Source organism: Xylaria bambusicola (genome assembly GCF_022495145.1).
Source record: "Xylaria bambusicola strain CBS 139988 unplaced genomic scaffold F5B22scaffold_104, whole genome shotgun sequence".
In the NCBI taxonomy this organism is placed as follows: Eukaryota; Fungi; Ascomycota; class Sordariomycetes; order Xylariales; family Xylariaceae; genus Xylaria; species Xylaria bambusicola.
The window spans coordinates 6,788-27,680 of record NW_025953657.1 but is presented as its reverse complement, the minus strand read 5'-3'; the positions used below and the strand labels follow the sequence as shown (position 1 = coordinate 27,680).

The following is a 20,893-nucleotide window of genomic DNA, read 5'->3' as shown; positions in this document are numbered from 1 at the left end:
GGGGCGGGAACTCTGATGCTCTAAGCATCCAAACCTATGGAGCCAAGTAATCATAGTTCGCGAGGACTAGTACTCACCAACTCGTGGGTATTCAACGTGGAAAGCAACGTGGGGGCCAACCTCATATTGTGGCAAGTCTACGTGCGCGATGCGCCCGATAAGGGAAGAAACTGAAGGCATCTTGGATCCGAGGTAGAAATATTTGGCCGCGGTCGGTGCGATTACGATTTGGCCACTTTGCTCAAAATCCCGGGTGCTTTCGGCGAGCAGACCATAAAATTCATCAAATACTGACTCCGGCTCGTGTGGTATGAGCTCCCTTCCCCAGACCTGTTCGGAGTTAGATAATGTGTTCGAGGGCGTCTTAGCGATTGGCCCCCAGGCGAAAATAGAATGGTCGTTGGGGTATTCGCGGACTATAGCCTCCTGGAGTCGGCGAAAAGCCTTCGGGCCCTCGCCATAGATGAGCGGCATGTTGACATTGAAGATGCCGAGAAGACAGTAGGCTTCATCCTCCTCTCGCGACGTCGTTCTCTTGGCCGCCCACGACATGCGCTGCGCGATGCTTGCTTCATCGAGACTCCTCCCGGTCAAAAACGGCTCGTTGATGCGAGTAACTTTTGCGATATGCCCCGAGAGCTTGGACCGGGTTCCAAGCGCCTGCCAGTCTTTCGAGTAGAAAATGACCTCGCGAGGGGCGATTAACTCCTGTAACGTCCAGCCACGATTCACCCAGCGGGTGTTGGTCAAGTCAAACTCGGAGTCGGTGTTGGAAACGTCGTAGAGAAAAGCATAGCAAATGGCGGCACTCTTATACCATTGAAACATGGAGTTTATTGCTTCAGAGAGCTCAGCGCTACTGGATTTGTCGATGCAGCAACTTGATGGTAAAGGGTTAGCGGCTGACGGGCCTGGCCCCCATTTCATCCTCGGACGGCTCACGTGTCAATCCAAACCCATTCAAGACCATCGTCGGCAGCCTGCTTGCAGCAGAAGTCGATCTTCCTGAATCCTTCCTTCTTCTCAATGTCCCTCATAGGCTCGTACTGCCATTCGCGAAACGATACTTCTTCGTCGCCCCAAGTATGAGAGAGGATGGCGTAAGGCGGGGCTTGCTTGTGTGAGATGAACTCCCTCATCTCCCACGTGCAAGAGTTGAGCAGCCACATATTGTATCGAATTGATGAGATGTCCGCGCGTATAAGTGTAATCTATCTGCTTGCACGGTAGCTCATGACCGTGAGTGATAAGGCGGGAAAAGGGCTGTTTATAACGAGCCTCGACTGGAAGAGACGCCCATTGCAGCTCTCACCTCCATAGTAAACGCCACTCGTGGGGGCCGTATTGCGGCTTCATCCTTCGGATCCTGATCAGGGGCCTATTATACATCCATGAGCACACACTTAATGCGGAGAGACTTAAGCGAGCGAATGCCAAGGCGCAATATGCCCAGGCGATCAACCTAGGTCTTACATCCTAATACCAAATGGGTTAACGCAGTGTGAATGGCAGTCCAAGTTTGGAGGTTAGCCCATGCGTTTTTCTACATTTCATAGCCATGTTTTGCGACGAACAGTTGCTCTTTTCAAAGCGATCAAGTGATGTATTAAAGTAAATGATTGTAGTCAGCTGTATATCACATATCGTTGTACCCAACGATATATAGGGTATTTTACACTTGTAAATGTAATACTTAGTATAGTCAGCTTCAGCTGGGGCTGGGCTTGACGACCAAAGTGAGCACGTTACCTATATGTACTTAGTGTTATTGAATGAGTTATTATGTCTTAGCTCTATTGTGCGAAGGTGGTAGACTATCACACCCAAAATCCGACCGCTTATGGTATCCCGAAATGTAGAAATCGAGCCATAGTAGAAAACTCACTCTCAATTACATACTTAAACAAGCTAAGTTGAACCGATCCTCTTACTAACTTCATGATGCAAGAAATGACAACGTTAGAGTACCGCAGTGATCTTCATTTCGTCTTACATAGTCACTGCCATTAAAACTTTCCCAAATTCGAGGATTCCCGGAACTCGACGATCTTGCGCTCACAGTCTTCTGTCTCCGTGATGATCATATATGCTGCGTCCGTAACGTTGAGGAGTGGCCCGCCCACACCGCCAATATGGCCACCCTGCCAACCTGTGACAGTAACAAACCCACCGTTGTCAGAGCCATTGGGAACACCGACAGCGCTCAGAAAGCCGTGTTCGAAGGTGCCGGCAAAGCCGCCATTTAAAAGCGGGTAGAAACTCTCATACGCCGCTTTGAATGTGTCGAATGTGAAGACTGTAGCGTTGAAAGTCGCATAAACATCCGGGCTAAACGCGATATCGTACGCGTCCTGCCAGCCGTCTTGAAAGGGAAAGAAGGCGTTAATGGATTCTTGCGCCCACTGTGCTAGATCTTCGCCAGCCCTGATGCCATCCTCAATACGAGGCGGACAAGCGGCTGATGTTAGGCATGCGCCAGCAACCGTAAGGCCTATTCAGAGCAAATCAGTATTCGATCTCGAAAAGGGGCAAATCTTCAAGCTCAGTATTAGCCCTTAAATCAGCTCACCTAGGAACTGGGATAACTGCATTGCAAGTGCGTGGAATGGTTGAAAAGAATTGATTCGCACCAACAACAATAAATTTCCCCTGTCGCCTCTAATCCTATATAAATACCATGATACCCTCGGGCTCGCCGGTCGTCTCAAATGAATGACCCAAGCTAATCTCGAATTAGGTCGAAAAGTGGCTTAGTCCAGGCTCCGTCTAATCCGTAACTGTGATCTAGGATCAAATCAATGTATAAATGACGAAAGCACCTGTTTGCACGATATTCTGACACCATGATAACCATTTATCCAGTGAGGAGACAGACACAGCCCCATAATAGCTCTCTGAGGGCAAGGAAGTGTAGATGGGCTAGGGCGGCTCATCTATTCGGACATTAGGGACGGATACCCCGGCGTTCAGCCTAGCTTCAGTCAAGGATCTATAGAGAATAGCTCACATCATTCCTATTTAATAAGTATACCATAAACCTATCACAAAGCAGTGAGCCTACCTTATTCAAGTTTAGAAAAATCTAACACTTTATAGATTTTAGTTATATAGAAATACGTAACTTTAAAGAGAATTTTCCGGTAGCAAAGGAATCCTTCCCTAATCTTTACTTTAGTTTCTATTTAGTATAGCCTGGGATAATGGCTACCCAGGCTGCTAAAAGGGCTTACATGTAATTTGATGCCTGGGATCACGAGTCTCAGTGCCCGAATAAGTGACGCGGAGCTAATGGCCGATGTGGTAGAAATTCTACTCCTATCAAGAGCTCATAGTTCAGACGCCTGAGTTGTCATCCATAATCTTATTAGGAGGGCCGGGACCAGGTTTTGGAATCGACTCTATCCGCAATATCAACCCGTTACGGCTGGTAAATTCAACTCAGCCAATTTGAACCTACACTTTATATTGTCACTTAAATCGTATCAACAAAGCTTAAAACTACTATCTCTACTCGTAAATTAGCAGCAGGCGAGTCTTCATTGCATACTCGGATTATCCCGCCTGCTTCTCTTCCTTCAAATATTTGTAACGCCTCCTAAACCCCAACATGTTACACGTGTAACCTCTGTACCGGTTGAAGAATGCAGTTCGCCTTGCACTTCGGCCGTACGAAGGACTATTGCAGGCTGTTCATGACCTTCCAAGACATGCAGGCAATATTGGGCGATATTGGGCGATATTGGAAAGTGAGGTTATACAGACTTCGCTTCTTGAAACAGACCCTAGAGACCCAGGCGGTCTGGGCTGGCAGATCATTTGTATATAGAGTCATCTCAAGCCACCAACAGCCGAGAAGGAGTTGGTTGGTCAAGGACTACTGCAGCCCTAGTTGATCATTGTAATCAGAATCCTCAGTTCCAAGCCCAGTTCAACTGCCCTTGTTATACAACAAGCCTTACTTCTGGAAAGTTTTGGGGTTTATATACCCTACAGATTGCCTATGGAGGGTAGACTTCACTCAAGGATTCACTTATGAGCTTACATATTACAAGGGTTGACAATTTGGGGCCTATATTGAAACTATACGCACTCATTTATGACGGCCGCAAATGTCCACGAATTCCTCCACTCGGACCTCTTCCTGGCCTTGCCAATCGCCGACGTCTATCATATATCTTAAGTTGGCCGGGATCAAATGGCTTCACTTTGATTAAGACCTATATGTCCTGTTTCTATTGGTAGTCGGGCCGTAGGAAGGTGGCCAGCGGGCTCATCGCGTGTAAAAGATGTCTCCTCGAAAGGTTAGCGCGAATTGAAACCGATAAAGAAGCGGACCGCAACTTACCTCGAATAGACTAGTGATCTTGGGAGTTGGAGCAGCAATTGCCTCGAAGTTGGTATATGTATCGTTGGCTATATGAGGGGGAGGTAGGTGTACCCTTAACGGTCCTGAGGTAGTCGTCGTATATCCAAATGGAGTTGAAGTTGAACTTGAACTTGTGATCGGTTGTGTATGTGCACCTGGACACCAGCCCCAATTCGGGTCGGCTCTAATGTATAAAATAAATCAGCGCTACTGATGATGTATCGATTCTAAGAGATGAATCCTTACATGTAATGAAAATGGAAATAACCCTCCTTTCCACCATAAGCGCATTTATTGACTATTCTCTGGAAAGAATAAATGCATTGGTCAAGTAGCAAAATACTATCCATATACAGCCGGTTCTGTAATCGAATGTCATTAGAATTTGGTGGAGGACAGATGGAGCAGAGGTAATACCTTGACTTCAAAATCCCACTTGAAATGCTCCCTGACTTGAAAACAAGAATGTCTTTTCTCACGTTTGAAATAAGAGCCAAGAAGGTCCATGCAAGAAATTCTTATGCCGTCCGTTTGGTCGAGTGAAAGGCCATGTTCGCCCCAGCGACCACTGTGGTAGCACCGTAACCAACTTATGACATTACCAGTTGCCAGTGGCAACTGTGCAGCCAGAAGGAAGAGTACTGCAATAATCGAACGCATAGCGAGGACCAGACCGTTATAGAACTGGTAGAGACTGTGATATTGGAATCTCCCGGCTTTCGTAAATTGAGGAAAAATCGAAACATGAAACTATGAACGGACCTACCCACTCTCTTATTGTAATCACGTAAAGCCTAATGGCAGCATAACCAAGGCTACCTGCAAACCTAATCATGTCCTTCTGATTAGGCTTGCGAACTCTTATTGGAACTTGGAAAATGAGGTAAAAGAAAATTGTTTGAAATCGGTTAGAATACCGCTAGGATTTCAAAAGGTGCTTCATATATGGGTAGTATACATATAATTTAAGGCTTCAAGATATAGCAGAGCCCCTGAACGTCTAGTCATGGGTAAAAATTTTCGAAAGGAAATTCTGTAGTATGTTACGGCCTTGCGGTTGCCTTGGAAGCTGAAACTTGGCGAGAATTTAACCTTTCTTAGCCTCACATGCGTTTACGATACTATTCGTAAGGATACCTTTGATATAGGCACCCCAAACAAGGTGTACGCGTAAAGAAACCTGGCCCAGAGGCGCATCTATTGGGTTTCCATGCAGCGCAGCGAACCTTCAGCACTATATCTGCATGTCTAGGTTTCGGGTTGGTATCCCGGGTATAGAATACTGAGTAAGATGGATAGTAGAACGCTGATGGCATGAAACGGTCCCAAGACTCACGAGTCACACGGAACAAAAGCTAAAGGCACCAGCGCACGATTAAATTGGTTCCCGGGATTTGATTACGTATCCCAATGGGCTGAATCTGGCTAATTCTCACTTCGATGGTCGTCATATACATTGAGATGCTCTACAACAACTCAGTTTGAAGTACAACTATAGATGGATACAACATTGTAATTTGTATCCCTCTCAGTTATAATGAAGTGAAATGTTAACGAAATTTCTCAACATCCCATCAATTCATCAATCTATTTCTCACGTGAGATTGATGTCCGGTTGTACAGCAATACCATATCCAATACGGTGCATTTTCCTGTTTTCCTGTTTGCTAAGTGAAAGTATATTAATTAGTACAACAATGGTGCTGTGCGATTCCATCAGCTTATTTGACGCAAGGGCTTTTATTGGCAAACTGAGTGTCTCCCTGTCGGCAAGGCACCATATGAGTTTACTCCCTTTTCTCCAATAGCCAAAGTCGTGACACCACGAAAATGTTATGTCTCACCCGCATCCCTTTTGTCTCCAAATACTTGCAGCTGGGGGATTTCTTATGGTATTTCCTCCGATGGTATCACGTATCATCAATACCATTCTGCGGTTCCCCGTGTACTGAAGCAATAAACCCTGGACGTCCATCGGTCATTTGACGCATCTCCAAATGTTGTGATGGCCTGGATCGCGGGATGATTGGACAGATCAAACAGCCAAGTGGCTACCTGCGATCTTATCGTCTTCGCGTAGAACTGACCCGCCTATAATATTCGACGGCTCTCACAAACCCCGCCTGAAGCACCTGAATTTGTTATCATTTAAGATGTCGACCGAGAGTACCCCAATTGCTCTGTGTAGGCAGGCTGAGACCTTCTTTAGTATAAATGTTTCCGCAAATCCTACAATCCCAAGTTCTTGTCGAAGGGCCTGCGATGATAGGTTCTTTCGAACAAGAATCAGGGTCGAATGGTTTGGAAATAGGCAGGGAACCCGTGACACCCGAGCTTGGCAAACAAGACCCAAATAGGGGTCGTTTTGGCCTCCCGACTCCGTAAGCAATCCCTTGGATACTATGTTTACATAATGGACTTTGAACCAGCAAGCTCCTTTTCGGTCCTAGATTACCGTTCAAAAGCTTCACCGCATTGAACATACTTACATATCGCGCCAGAGATGTTGATCACTAATGATGTGTTTTGTAGGGATACTACACCAGAATCTCGAAGAATAGCATCTGGACACCATCAACAAGGTTTCGCCCGTCCTGTCAACCAAAGGGATACCGCTCCTGATACACCACCAACTTCATCAAGGGCCCCTTCGACCGAAGAGATCACGACTCTTAGAAACAACTCGCAGGAATCTATTCATAACGAGACCACAGACCAACCATCTGAACGACCTAATTTGCTATCAGCACCGGAGCCGCATATAAACCAAGACAATAAACATTCGGTATCTGTTATAAAATTGGTGTTCAACTCGCTCATCAGCGTACTCAATCTGGCAAAGCAACGCAAGTCCCGGGCAGATGATGCCCGGGTGCAGAGAATGATCACTGGTAAGTGCTAGCCAGCGGCGTGTAGCAACCAATTCAAATCCGAGACTACCTCCTTTCCGGCACTTTTGGTACTTTGAGATCACGGTCAAGGTAAAAACTACTGACGATAGATATCGCAGTGATCAAAGACGTGCCGAAGACAAAACGTACGCGAGTTGTGAATTTGACGAACAAACTTACTGCTAAGCAGTACGGGCAACTTCTTAAAGCCATAAAGGACTCTAAAGATGACGAGTTTCGGTTCTACTGCGAAGAAAAGCTCCGGTGAGACACGTGAAAGTGCTCCTACATGTGAAATGCTGATTGATATGGCAGATATGATTATACGCGGCATAGAAAGGAATTCGAAATCCGAATGCCTACTACTATGCATGAAGAGTTGGGGGACTTTATTATGGATCAAGTATCAGTATGGAGGCAAAATCTCAGATCATCAAGTGATCCGGAAGTCGTCAAAGCAGCAAATTCTATCAAATCATCAGGCAGTGCAGATATAAATTTCCCCTTTGCCAAGGGAGAAGGCGACAAAAGATCGCCAGACAAATCTTTCAGGCATAAGAATTGTGAATGCAAACCTCGATGTGTCCATCCAACCTTGGTCGTCGAGATTGCATGGACCCAAGAGCAGAAATACTTGCAGAATAAAGCCGAGGCTTATATACGCCGTTCTCAGGGCCAAATCCGGACTGTTATTTCCGTGCTAATGCGCAAGATGTACCAGGCCGAGCTGAAGAATGAAAGCAGACTATTCAAAGCATACATGAAAGAAGAGACAGACGACAATGCGTCGTATTCAAGCGATGAGAAGAACGAGACGGGGGAAGCTTCCATTCTAGTATGGCGAGCTGTCACGCGTCGAAATGGCACAATAGACGCCGTTTGCGTGCAGGATGAGGTAAGAACTTACAACAATTCCATTCACGACTTCAACGCTAATTCAGTTGTCAGAAATTCCGAGACGAGGCAGGCAGACCAATACCAGGGGTTTCTCTACGCCTTCCACTTCGAGATTTCATCTGCAAGGGCAATATGGACTCTTTATCAGGAGATCTCGCAGAAGAACTCGAGATATCGTCCGAAGCTCTCTGCGAGTCCATCGACGACACTCTGAAGGACTACCGGAGAGAACGAGATGAGGTGAAGAAGGAAGAGGCAGAGGGAAAGAAGGAGATGCAAGCACAGGAGGCTGCGCAAAAGAGCTCGGGGAAAAAGAAAGAAACGAGAACGCGGGCTCTCGCTGGCCGCGTGTCTGATGATAAGGGGATCTTGGGTCGTATCAGCGAACAGGGCAGACTGGTGTCAACTAGATTTAAGAGGCAGGGGGTCGGAAGGTAGCGTGAGAGGAAACACATAAGAGCAAAAAGCTACTTGGATAACAGGATTATGGAGTGAGTCTCGTAGGCGTACTTAGTGGTTTGTTTCAATTGATCTCAGAAGACTTGGCTACTTCAGGAAACACTGGCTGCGACCAAAATGCCTGCCTCTGTACCTGCAGCCTCAAACCTTCCGTCTTATTCGTAGCACCTTAGCAAGCAGGTCTAGCATGATCTATGCATAAGTTTATTACAAATTCACATACGTAAGCCTATTCAAGATGTGGTTGGCGTGCCCAAAACCATCGGATATTTACATTCTTGAAGTGGTCGAGGCGAGATGGTGGCTTGTTCGGTAAGAGACAGGATCTATTGGCGACCGATCTCCATATTTTAGCTTTGGATAGCCCGGGGCACTATCTACAGAGATGCCGTCTGCGGCCCTCTCTAGATTTGGTTGATCAATACCTAAGTAGTAGATCAAGCGAGAGTACGGTGAGCAATAAGGGTTGCTCGCCAGAGTTCGTGTGCTGCATATAACAGCCTAGTTGCTAGATAATGCGGACTAATTTGCTGCCTTTATGCCCGAATGTAGAATGTGAAGGAGAGCCGTTAAGATAATCAGAGAGCCATCTTCTAACTGAAGAAATGTGGAAAATAAGATGTTAACGTTATAATAACGATGCTTGGATTATGCGTCTCGGCAAGGAACACATACCGGTATACTGCGCAGAGCACATGGTACGGGGTGGCATCTAACTTCCATTACCGTACGATTCACAATTCATCATTAGTCCTTAATCGAGCTTAATTGAGCTTTTATACAACGGCTGTATTCCTTTTCAAGATGCCATTCCTCTGATAGCTGCCATGTTATGTTGTTGCGCACAGATGCACCTTATTGTACTGCGTGGGGTATGTAAGCCCGCTCCATGCCGTTAAGGCCGGCGGACTAATAGACTGAGTATGGTAAAGTCTCGGAAGCGTCAAAGACAAAGACAAAGTCGAATGTTTCGTTTCGGACATTATCCGAGCAGGCTCTGCACGCTACGTAGGTATACGTGTAAAGTAAAATAAAGTACGGTAGGTACCTTATTATGCATTGCCTCAGAGCTTGCGCGTTGAGATCTTGGCATACGCAGTCGGCAGTGCCCCAGTCCCGCATTCCCTCGAGGCAGCAGAATTTCAGATACAAGCCACCTAAAGATAGCTGAATGAATGAATGAAGGAGCGAGCGTCTCATGTAAAGTTGAATTTAGATAGAAACAAGTTTTTATGTACTACCATTAGATAGGTATGTAGCTCATTCGGCAGTAGTAGATAAAACAGACGCCCTCAGAAACAACAACTTAAACAATGGGAACCGGGATAGCATCGGTTGCTAAATGTGCTAAATGGTGTTACCATAGATACAACCACAGCGGTGGCCAGTGATTGGCGACAGCCGCTAACCCCGCTAAACAAAGCCCTTGTCCGGGTTGCCCGGCACCCTGTCGAGCCCCTGCAGGCCCCCCTGTGGACCCCCCTGTCTCCAGCAGTCTCTAGCCGGCCCCTCCCCTGTCGAGACCTGTATCCTGCCCTGCCCTGTGTGCGCTAGACCAACCTCGTCAATTTCTTCGGACTCGTCGCAACCAGCCACTGCTTAATTCATTGCCAAGCCCCCAGAAACACGGGCTCCCAGCCCACTACCTAGCCCACTACCTAGCCCACTACCTAGCCCACTACCTAGCCCGCTACCTAACCCACTACTTAGGTAGGCGAGTAGCTACTGTACAGGCTACCTAAGCTGCACTAGATGCACTAGCTGCCCATTGGAACGCTTCCACATCCGCCCACGTCGTCATGAATTGCATGTGTCTGTGTCTGTGTCTGCCCATCACCATCACCTTGTCTTCTTCTCCCGTTTCCCATTGCATAGCCCTCGAGCTGTCTCATGTCTAGCTTGGGAACTATTCTATTTCGTGATTTCTTTTTCGTTTCTGCCTGACGGACTTGTATACTTCGTCTGTCCATTCGTTTTTCTATCTGGTATCCGGACGTTGGGTCAAGAACCCCCCCAGTTCATGTTAACAAAACACCTGCTACACAGCAACAACAACAACCACCACCCAGCACAATTCGATGCAATCGATCCTCTGACAGCTGCTATTTGCCATCTACTCTGCACATCGACTGCCCAATTCCTATTTGGGGATACTAGGGGACCCTAGGGGACATCAATGCGAAGTTGAAAACCACCGCAACGTTGGGTAGTTGAAGCACCGAGCACCATGGCGGCTAAGTCCAAAGTCAACATGAATGCCATGCACACGGCAGGCATCTTCTCCGACATGAGCATTGATGGTCCCGAGATCGGCACACTCGTTCTCATAGTCGACCGGGCCAAAAACCTGCCCAATCGGAAGACAATTGGAAAACAAGACCCCTACTGCGCTGCTCGCCTGGGCAAAGAGGCCAAGAAGACGGCGACCGACATTCGAGGGGGTCAGACACCCAAATGGTAAGCCTGTTGCGACCCGTCATAAAGCGCATCGAAGAGCGCACATTGCGAGTGGCCGACGTACTGAATCAATGAATGACTGAGTGACTGAGTGACTGAGTGACTGACTGCTGCTTATTTAGGGACCAAGAACTTCGGTTTACCGTCCACGACTCCCCGGATTATTTTCAACTCAAACTATCCGTCTTTAATGACGATAAGAAAACGGAATTGATTGGCGAAACATGGATCGACTTGCGCGATATTGTCGTGCAAGGCGGAGGACAAAGCGATCAATGGCATAACTTGAACTGCAAGGGGAAATACGCTGGTAGCATCAGAATCGAAACCACATACTACGATAGCCGACCCAAACCAGAGAAGCCACCTGCCAAACCAAAACCCTTGGCTTCAAGCTCCGAGCCAGATCTTGCCGGTTCATCTCAGAGATCCGCCGTCAAAAGGCGCCCTCTGCCATCTGATCCGGTCACTGGACTAGCTCCTTCACAACCATCTGAGCCAATCCATACACCTCCAAGAGTACAGCCGAATCCTCCAAGTGGACTGATCACGGCTCACCCTACATCACACATTGTCGAATATAGCACACCACCTCAAAATCGACAGCCGCCTCCTGAAAACTATCCTCAAAGCCATAGCCCGGGATCTCAGCATCCTGCTCCACCTTCACATCGAGATTACCAGCTCCAAAGAGGTGCCGAGAGAACCGAGAGTTTCCACACTCCGCAACACGAGCCTGATCCGTTCTATCAACCGAGCCCAACTCACCCTTGGCCTCATGAAGTGGACAGTAGACCAGTATATAACAATTCGCACCCAGGTTATGGCAGCCAACCGCAAACTATTCAGCCACGTCGCTCTGTCGATGGTGAGCGGCCACCCCCACCTCCTGCGCATAGAGCAAGGCACTCTAGCGGACATTCATCAGACGCAAACCCGATGCATCGTACTAGTTACGAATTGGTTCCGCATAAGGCTACACCTCCTATGCGACATGATGTGCTTCGGCAAGAGGCACATCGGTATTCAGTTCCTTCAGCTTCTCCATCGGCCTACCCGGGGCGACCAACCTATAAACCTAGCGAGTCCGCCCCTAACCTACAAAACAGCTCGCCGTCAGACGAATTTGCCTCGAATCCGGCTTCAGCACCACGGCATCACTCTTTTGATTCGGGATACGATACGCAGCGTCGTCCCATGCAACCCACAGTAGAAGATGTACCCGAATCATGGACGCCGCCTCAACCCAGGTCCCGTAACAGTATCTCAGCATATGATGAGCCAGAGTATGACCCTGTACCTAATCCAGCGCCACTGAATCTCCATGGACATGGTAGTATCTCTTATGAACAGCAGAGCCCTAGTCAGCTACAATCTCAGGCACATTATGACGGCTATGGGAACAGCACTTCCCCATCACCGGCACCTGCGGCCGATTACTCACAGGCATTGACACACGTTCCACGGTCGCAGACATACCAGCTCGATCATTATCCGATGGATCATCAACAAATGAATCAGAAAACAAATCATTATCAAATGCAACATAATGGGATGAGTAACCAGGTTGCTGGTGCAATTGAATATAGTCCTTCAGCAGTTCCTCCGACTCTTGTTCCTGGTATTGATCCCAATTATGCATCTGAGGTATCAGAACGGCATCATCAAGACAGGCAACAAGAACGTCGATATACTCAACCTACACAAATGGTTGTTGTGCACCCGAGGGGTAGACAACATAGTGAACCCCCCTCGCACTATGCCGCTAACTATGCACCGCATGGCCACCCAACCACCTCAAGATCTTATGAAAGGGCGCCGGTTGCATATTCGAGTGGGCCCAACACACCTTCTGCCGCAAACGAAAGTTCGGATCTTCGTAGAGTTTCCCCAAGCCCCAGTGGGCATCATGTGATTAAACGCAAGTCTGTTAGCCCTGCACCCCCGCCATCTGAACCTCGGAGATCGTCTGGTGTGCCATTCGGGCCTGATTCTTACGATGCTTTCAATCCGTCCGTTTCTGCCTCGAGGGAAGATCTTAGTTCTGGAAATTATACCAACGCGGATGGGAAGATTGTTACACCGGATGGGCGAGAAGTTGATCCTTCGGATCACTTGCCAATGGATACTTGGGCTCCAGAACCAGAGCCAAAGAACACTGTCCCGCCAACTGAAACAGCACGGACAAGACCCCCCCTTAACGGTGCACAGCCCATGCCATCATCCGGGCGCCGGCCACTTCGAGTAGCAGCGCGTCCACAATCAATGGCATTAACACCCCCCGCGCATGCTACGCAGGAGCCCACTGGTCCGAGAAGCGCAGGTCGCAATCGTCTCCAGAAGAAAAACCATCGGGCCTCCGCCTTGCCGGCCCCCTTATCTGCCAACTCGAGCTCGCTCGGCCCAGCTACGGCGCACCAGCGTAATAGCACACCGCCGCGCGCTCTGGTTCGAGCGAGTACGTTTGACTATGAGAATCATGGGCCGCCTTTCAACAATGATTATGGTATTGCTCGCACGGGATATGGTTCTGGACCCCCTATCCCCGCTAAGGTTCCCATGATGAGTGGTGGTTTGGGGCCATCGACGTCCATGCCTCCAGGAGGTGAAGAGCTATCACTTATGGAGGAGATGAGTAGAATTGATATCGGCACTGGAAGGGCCAGGCGTCACGGTGGGTATTAACCTGACGCACAGCTCCCTGAGCGGCAAACTTGTTGAAGTATATCACACAAGAGTTAAGTGAACTTGTGCGTCTATGAGGCAGAAGATGATAAATGTTGTATGATAACTAATGTTTAAAACTTGAAATCGGGCTTGAGGGGGCAGAGTTTCGCGGAGCTATAGTTTCTTTCTCATGCTCACTCTTCGACTGCTTTTTATGGTGTTTTAGGCGGCATGGTATTATACACAAACGGAGCCAATGTGGTATAGAGGTGGAACAAGATGCGGGAACAACGAGGAAACTGGATGCCAATTTCTTTTTTCAGCGGAGAGGAAAGCAGCAGTATGTCCTGCGTCCGAACATACTCCCCGCTATTTTCACGAGATAGGACGAGTGGGTTTACAGGATATCTCTCAGATGTCTCTTTTGAACAACCTACCTATCCGTTCAGAAATATAAAGAAGTCAAACAAATACGTTACCTATAAATGACTATGTGGTCACTTCGAACTACGGGTATCAGCGCTCCCATGCTGCTCGTCAAGTGTTAGGTAGGATTAGCAATTCTGAGTATGCTGTAGGAAGACACGCAAGGATGCCACTATAGGCACTTGATCGTTAGGGCGAAGTCCGGGTAATGAGCATGCGCCACGGGATTTAAGAGAGGCCAAGGCGAACATAGCATCTTGGCTATCTAAGAGTCTTTCTCTACACTAGAAGCGATCAAGACACTTTCATCTCATGGGTTGATTGGTAATGAGATGGTCCAGGTGATGACTAATCTACGTTACGGTTCAATGCAACCGTCAGCCTCTAATTATATAAATAGAACCGAATGGGAACATGTTCTTCTAAGAACCTCTTATGACCGTGTAGGCTGACACTTGGGGTGGCGATCGCGCCCGCATTGTGCATCGCATAGTGTGATCTAACTACCTAGGGCTTGCATGAAACTAGAAGCGAGACGCTTTTTCGTCGTATGAGAACAGGCATGCCTATAGGAAAAGGGTTCGTTTTGCTTGATAGACTGGCTTGCTGTGAACTTCAGTCCTTCACTCCTTTAGTTATTTCTTATGACTCACATATTATGAATTTGATCAGCAGTGAATCATGAGACGCATCGCAGGACATGGTGCTTTTCAGATCGAATTTGCTGTTAAACCCGGAACAGCATGGGCTGTTGGGGGCCAAAATCTTACATGGGCTATAATCGCCTTCATACCTGCCCAGGTAGACAGGGGAAGAGTCCCCACGGCGGCGAAGGAGTCTTATACTACAAAAAGGCCTACGCGTGCTCCCGTCTCAAGTAACGCTTTTTACCATGCCGTGCTTTTGAAATTGATTTCATTGTTATTTTGATCATGGACGGCGAAGAAGACGATCTAGGCCCCTTTTGGGCCGAGGCCAAGCGGGCCTACGAGCAAGAATGCGAACACCCTCTCGATTTTGATGTTGATGATACTCGGGAACCCTATACTGTTGGCCATTTGTTGGAATTGATCGAGTCGCGAGGGTCGCAATTTGGCGCGTTTCGCGAGAAACACAGCCGGTTATGGAACAAGCTTGAACGGTTCTGCGAGCCGGTCGTAGCCCTGGGAGGGGTCACGGGGGAAGTCTTCAATGCCCTTGATGGCATCGGGGGACCAATTGGAGCCGTTCTGAAGGGAATTACGCACCTTGTCTCTGTACGTATAACATCTCAAACAACCGTCATGCTATTTCTTCTCTTGAATTCAAGTCTTCGTAAAATTAGTTGAGCAAGGGCTAAGAATTCGGCTCGTGGATTTTGCTAGGCGGCCGAACATGTGACGAGCGCGTATGATTGGGTCGAAACCGTTTTCTCGGAACTACAGAATTTCTCGGACCGGCTGAGAAGTCACACGAGAACTACCATCACTAGTGCGATGCGTCGGATCATCATTGCTATACTGGCGTTGTAAGCACTCCTCGAGATGTGATTTGTCAATAGAGATGTGCTGCTAATACATTTTCTAAGCATCCTCCGCATTATTGGGAGATCAGAACTACTCATTAAACGGGGCAGAGTCCGTAAGAATACGCCTCTCATCTCCTATGGATGGTTATCGTAACTCACGAGGGATCTAGGCGAATATCTGCGAGTTGCCTTTATCGGCAAAGACCAGAAAACGAAAGAACTGCTCGACGAGCTCAACAAGGTCATCGCGAACGAGGGTCGCTTGACGCTCGCATTGACACATGAGAAGACAGAGCAAGCCCGTGATTTAGCTGCGCAGTCCGTCGAGATTGGACAACAAGCTAGCGAGAAGATAGACGATGTGCACAACGACGTGAAGGCGCTCGAAGGTCTAACTAGGGAGTTGAAAGTCCAACAAATCGACCAACACCTGCTCGAGAACATGCATCACGTTCTCAAGACGACAGCCGTTACACAAACAGACGATTGGTATTCACTATTCAAGAGAAACCTCCTCGAGGGCAGCGGCGCTTGGTTACAAAAAGAAGAGCTCTTTGACGTATGGATGCAGCATCAGGCGCCGATACTCTGGGTCTTCGGGGGTCCTGGAGCTGGGAAAACGATGCTGTCGACATGGCTCATCACGATGCTCAATAAGCAGTTCGAAGCGAAATCGGAGATGAGCCTAGCCACGCACGTCGGATATTTCTTCATCAAGGAGAACGTGGATAATCTTCGGAATCCCAATATCCTCTTCAAGACAATGGCATGGCAGATACAGCAGACCGACCCGCTGTTCCGGAGACACGCTGCGACAGTATGCGGATTCAATCGCAAAACCGCCGGCGCCGAGGATACGTGGGAGAATTTGTTTCTGGACTTCTACCAGGGGTTTCAGGGACAGGATCGGCGGGCGGTTCTGATCATCGACGGACTGGATGAAGCGGAGCTACATACGCAGAGGAGGATATTGCGCTTGATGAAGGACTATGTCTCTAGTATCCGAGCCGGCCAACCCGCAAGGGTCCAATTCGCAATCTTCGGACGTTTAACTTTGCGACCTGAGCTGGAGAGAATCCAGCTCGATAGGGAGGAAAAGATAATCGAGGTATCTTCAGTCAAGAATCATGAAGACATGGAGAACTACATTACCAACCGAGTGAAGAATCTCACGATCGTACGCCTGATGAGAAGTAAGAAGCCAGATGGCAAAGAAGCCAAGAGGTTCGCTCGCGGCGTGCGTCAGAAGGTGTTGGAAGGCGCGGCTGGTGTCTTCCTTTGGGTACGTCCACACATCGATCTTATCATCACAGCTTTAGGGGGTCACGATAATCTCGGGAACTAATACTCTGGACTTCAGGCGCAACTCCTATTAGACCAAATGGAAGGTAAAGATGACCGGCAGATCAACCAAGTCCTCGCAAACCCTCCTGAGAATCTATATGATATGATATACTCGGTCTTCAAGCGAATATCGCAAGATGAGGAGGTAGACAAGCCGACAGTGAACCGTCTCCTGGCTTGGGTAGCATTTGCAAAACGTCCTTTAAGCTTCGGAGAACTAGATGTCATACTCAGAACCGATTTCGCCGCGACGAACTGGTTTCTTTGGAACCATTTGCGCGGGAAGTTTGCGTCTACTTTTCGGTTGCGGTATCCTAGAGGCTATGACCCAGATGCCAGACAAGAGGACAATGCCAATGAAACAGTAGAAGACGGCCAACAGGACGAGCCTGACGTCCAGGATCCCACTGACGATGATGCTAGCTTCAATCTTGATGATTCAAGCGATGACGACGACGATGACGAATATGCGGGGACTCCAGAAGAGGACGAGACGAGTGATGCAGGACAAGAGGAGCCGGATCATGAAAATAAGCAATCGGAAGCAGATCAGCATTACTCGTGGTCACAGAAACATACCATAGTGGACTTTAGTCATCAGCGGTTCCGAGATTTTCTCGTCATCGAGAGTGATCCTCTAACCAGGCAGAAGCCATGTCTGCCAGTCCGGATAGATGTTCATAGTGTCGAGCTTGACATAGTATTCGACTGCTTCCGGTGTCTCCGCGCAGGTCTCGCCAGGGGTATGAAATCCTATAAGTCTGCAACATCTGGAGAGAGAAAACTCCCGACTAACTACTTCATCTATACAGGGAACTACGTCAAGTACTACATTTCATATCCCGCATTCAACGTCTTCTCACATCTGGCCTCTCTCAAGCAAGATCATCTAGATGACGACACACAGACGCGTATTCTGCGAGAACTATACTGGTTGATTCGTAAGTCCTGCAAAAATCCACACACACGCAATACCTTCATTCTAAGCAAGACGCAGACGAAGAAAGGGGATGTCGGACGTTATTCGCGGCTTTAATAGACCGGGAGGACGGCGAATGCGACGCGTTCTGGCAAGTCTGGCTAGCCGATAACAGGACGACATCGCTGCTTCAACGCTGGTTTTCCAAAGCAGCAACGCTAGAATCTCTCTCCGAAGACGAGAAGTCATGGATGGCGGACGCAGCAACTTCTGTGCTGAAACTTCTGGAACCCTTGGCCATGACGGCGGCCAAGATCTGGCTGACGAAGGAGAGCTACAAGGACGACGCGTACCTAGATAAATCGGAATTCCAAGTCTGGTTCCTGAAGGGATATAGGGCGCTGGATGAGTTTGGACATCTGCCCGATAATCTAGCGCACTGGATCTATGCACGGGATCTAGACTTCTCTACTATGTCGGCGAGTGAAGTCGAGGACCTGGCTGAATGGGCGGGTCTGGAGAAAACCACGCATTGGTATACTGGCGTCGGGTGGACTTTGTATCAGCTCCCCAGTGAAAATAGTGCGCGGGCCCAGGAGTTTCTGGCGAAGGCCATCGAGATGGTAATGAATTATCCATGCACACGCCATCTGTCCTGCAAAGTATGGAGATACTGACCAAGTAATGTGCAATCGCAGGACTCTAGTGCCTGGGTCGCCATGGAAGCCATGGCTCGCTCTCTAGGCGACGACGACGAAGAATACGAGAAGGCCATTTCCTGGATGGAGCGTGCCGTCGAGACGCTCCTCGAACACAACAAGGATACGAACCTCGAGGTCGACGGATATCTTCGAACGCACATATCGAAGTGGAAGATGGAGCTAGGAGCCGTCGATGAAGCGCTCGACACAGCTTACAAGTAAGGAATAATAAGCCGATTCACTCTGTAACTTCGTTTACGCCCAGGGTGCTTTAAAACTAACTGACATTGTCAGCGCATGGATACAATTTCCGACAAGCATGCCAATAACCAAGCAATACGTGCGGGCCCTCCTGCAAATCAAGGACTGGGCCCGTCTGATCGAGATCCTGTCGTGGCTCGACAGCTTCGACAACGACTACGGCGTGTCGCATCTCGTCAAGTTTTTCAGCGAGCTGTCCCTCGCCTGGGACGTCGGCCCCGCCTTCCGCGCCGCTGATCAGCCCGCCTTCGTCATCAAAGCGCTCGAGCTCGCGCTGCGCGACGTAGAGAAGACCGGGGACAAGGGTTTTCTCATCAGCAAGCTGCTCAACTTTGGCGACTTCTACCACGACTACTACGACCGCGATGACCGGACGATCCACTGGTGGGAGGAGGCCATCGCGCGAGTCGCCGATGCCGACGCCGCCGTGCAGAGAGAATACGCCAACAGAAAGATTGTGTATACGAACCAGTTGGCTCAGCTGTACTTTGACGCGGCGGTTGATAATTTTGAAGGTAAGCCCCTCTCGACTGTTATGTGTGGATGTAGGGTGGGTGCGGGGGGAGGAGATCGTAGCAAAATATATTTTCAATTATCCCCCAAGAGCAAGCTGTAACTAATTCTTTGTCTGTTCCTTCCAACCAGCGCATGTCCGACCAAACGACGCAGCACTCAAATTGAAGCAACTCGCATTAGCCACAACATACGTGTCAGGCGGCGACGAGGACGTCTTTGCGTACTACACGCCGGGGTACCCGTCCCTGCTATACGGGCGGTGGCTGAGGGACTACGAAAAGGCAAAGCCATCCGTCTGGCGAGAGTGTTTCCGCGCGCGAATTCTAGAGCAGATGAATGGTCTAGACGACGATGACCCCACGAACGACACGATTGCTTGCAGGCGACTCGCAATGAGCTTGTTTCAGGCCGGTGACGTGAAGAGAGCCAGTGCCATCGTCGCCGTTTTGTTTAAGACGCTTGAGGAGTACATCTCTGGGAAAGAGCGAAACGAGCCTGAGGGTGGAGTCGTCGAGGAGGTCCACGAAGGAAGCTGTGAAGGCGGAGAGCCGGGAAATCTGGACGAGCTGACAGACCAGACAGTTATTAAAGCAATTGGAGAGAAGGAAACAGAAGCTGACGATAAAGATCTCGGTACACAGACTATTGTACCCGATCCTGAGATTCCTCCTCTGCACGAACATTCACAGGAAAATAGTGCTTTCGGACCAGAAGAAAATCTTTCAAGACGACCACAAGCAACGGGGAGCGAAGGCAAAGGGGAAGGAAATTCCAAGACCAATTCCCAGGGGAAGTTAGCGCTCCAGCTCGATTCGGACGCATGGGGCTACGTTTGTGATGGTTGCGGCTATGACGCGGAAGACAAGGGAAATATGTATGTATTTTCCTGTATAAATATTTTCAATTTCCCCGAACCATGACTACTAACTATATATCTACATCTAGGTGGTTCTGCGACATCTGCTACGATATCGCGTTCTGCAATGACTGTCTAGAGAAAGCCAAGGTCGTAACGCTTGAAGTACGACGTTGCAATCCGAAGCATACCTGGCATCAAGTTTGGCCCTTGGACGAGGAAAAGGTCCGTGAAATGGCGGAGGAATACGGTATGGGGGGAAAAGTTCAGTTGAAGAAGGAGTGGTTGCAGGAGCTGCGGAATGAATGGCTTAGGGGGCCTGGTAGTAGTTGAGGTCCCTTCACGCAGATCCCGTGTGCTGGCCGTGGCAACAAAATTCACACCAATTAACCTGATCGCGGGTCAGTTACAAGTCTGGGGTGGTACATTTCATGACCGTGGTCTTACTTATCGTCGCCCGGGCGTTTATGATTATCATCGTCATCATCGTCATCTGAGGCGTCTTCACCAGCGACATCATCCCCAGCTGGACTTCGGCTCAAAGATGACGGGCGTGCTTTTCCCGTGCTGTTCGCGCCGGTAGCGTCGTTATGTCGCATATGAGGGGCATTCATTTGGACGCCCTT

The 20,893-nt window shown here is 48.8% G+C and overlaps 4 protein-coding genes across 4 annotated transcripts in view; 2 read left to right on the top strand and 2 right to left on the bottom strand.

Annotated features, from left to right (window-relative positions):
- The window catches only part of F5B22DRAFT_640600 (heterokaryon incompatibility protein-domain-containing protein), a gene marked incomplete at both ends in the record, with an annotated part of 1,422 nt that extends 253 nt beyond the window's left edge, over positions 1 to 1,169 (bottom strand). The window contains 2 exons of the mRNA XM_047977868.1: positions 74 to 880; positions 943 to 1,169. Coding sequence (XP_047824727.1) covers positions 74 to 880; positions 943 to 1,169 — 1,034 coding nt within the window. The remainder of the gene's footprint in view (positions 1 to 73; positions 881 to 942) is intronic.
- A 406-nt stretch (positions 1,170 to 1,575) lies between these two features.
- On the bottom strand, positions 1,576 to 2,789 carry F5B22DRAFT_44290 (uncharacterized protein). Its single transcript, XM_047971885.1, has 2 exons — positions 2,570 to 2,789; positions 1,576 to 2,491 (listed from the first exon to the last, which is right to left on the bottom strand). The coding sequence occupies exons 1-2, from the start codon at positions 2,589 to 2,591 to the stop codon at positions 2,007 to 2,009; spliced, it is 507 nt and encodes a 168-aa protein (XP_047824726.1). The 5' UTR covers positions 2,592 to 2,789; the 3' UTR covers positions 1,576 to 2,006.
- Positions 2,790 to 6,466: 3,677 nt separating this feature from the next.
- F5B22DRAFT_44276 (uncharacterized protein) lies at positions 6,467 to 9,057 on the top strand. The gene is made up of 5 exons (XM_047971880.1): positions 6,467 to 6,747; positions 6,899 to 7,257; positions 7,377 to 7,521; positions 7,573 to 8,152; positions 8,206 to 9,057. Exons 1-5 carry the CDS (start codon positions 6,581 to 6,583, stop codon positions 8,590 to 8,592), a joined length of 1,638 nt encoding a protein of 545 aa, XP_047824725.1. The 5' UTR covers positions 6,467 to 6,580; the 3' UTR covers positions 8,593 to 9,057.
- Positions 9,058 to 15,095: 6,038 nt separating this feature from the next.
- Positions 15,096 to 20,600, top strand: F5B22DRAFT_652677 (uncharacterized protein; the record flags this gene model as incomplete). Its single annotated transcript, XM_047979649.1, has 11 exons — positions 15,096 to 15,419; positions 15,528 to 15,670; positions 15,731 to 15,783; positions 15,841 to 16,952; positions 17,031 to 17,757; positions 17,827 to 17,955; positions 18,012 to 18,556; positions 18,632 to 18,852; positions 18,929 to 19,410; positions 19,541 to 20,285; positions 20,357 to 20,600. The coding sequence occupies 11 exons, from the start codon at positions 15,096 to 15,098 to the stop codon at positions 20,598 to 20,600; spliced, it is 4,725 nt and encodes a 1,574-aa protein (XP_047824724.1).
- Positions 20,601 to 20,893: the final 293 nt, after the last annotated feature.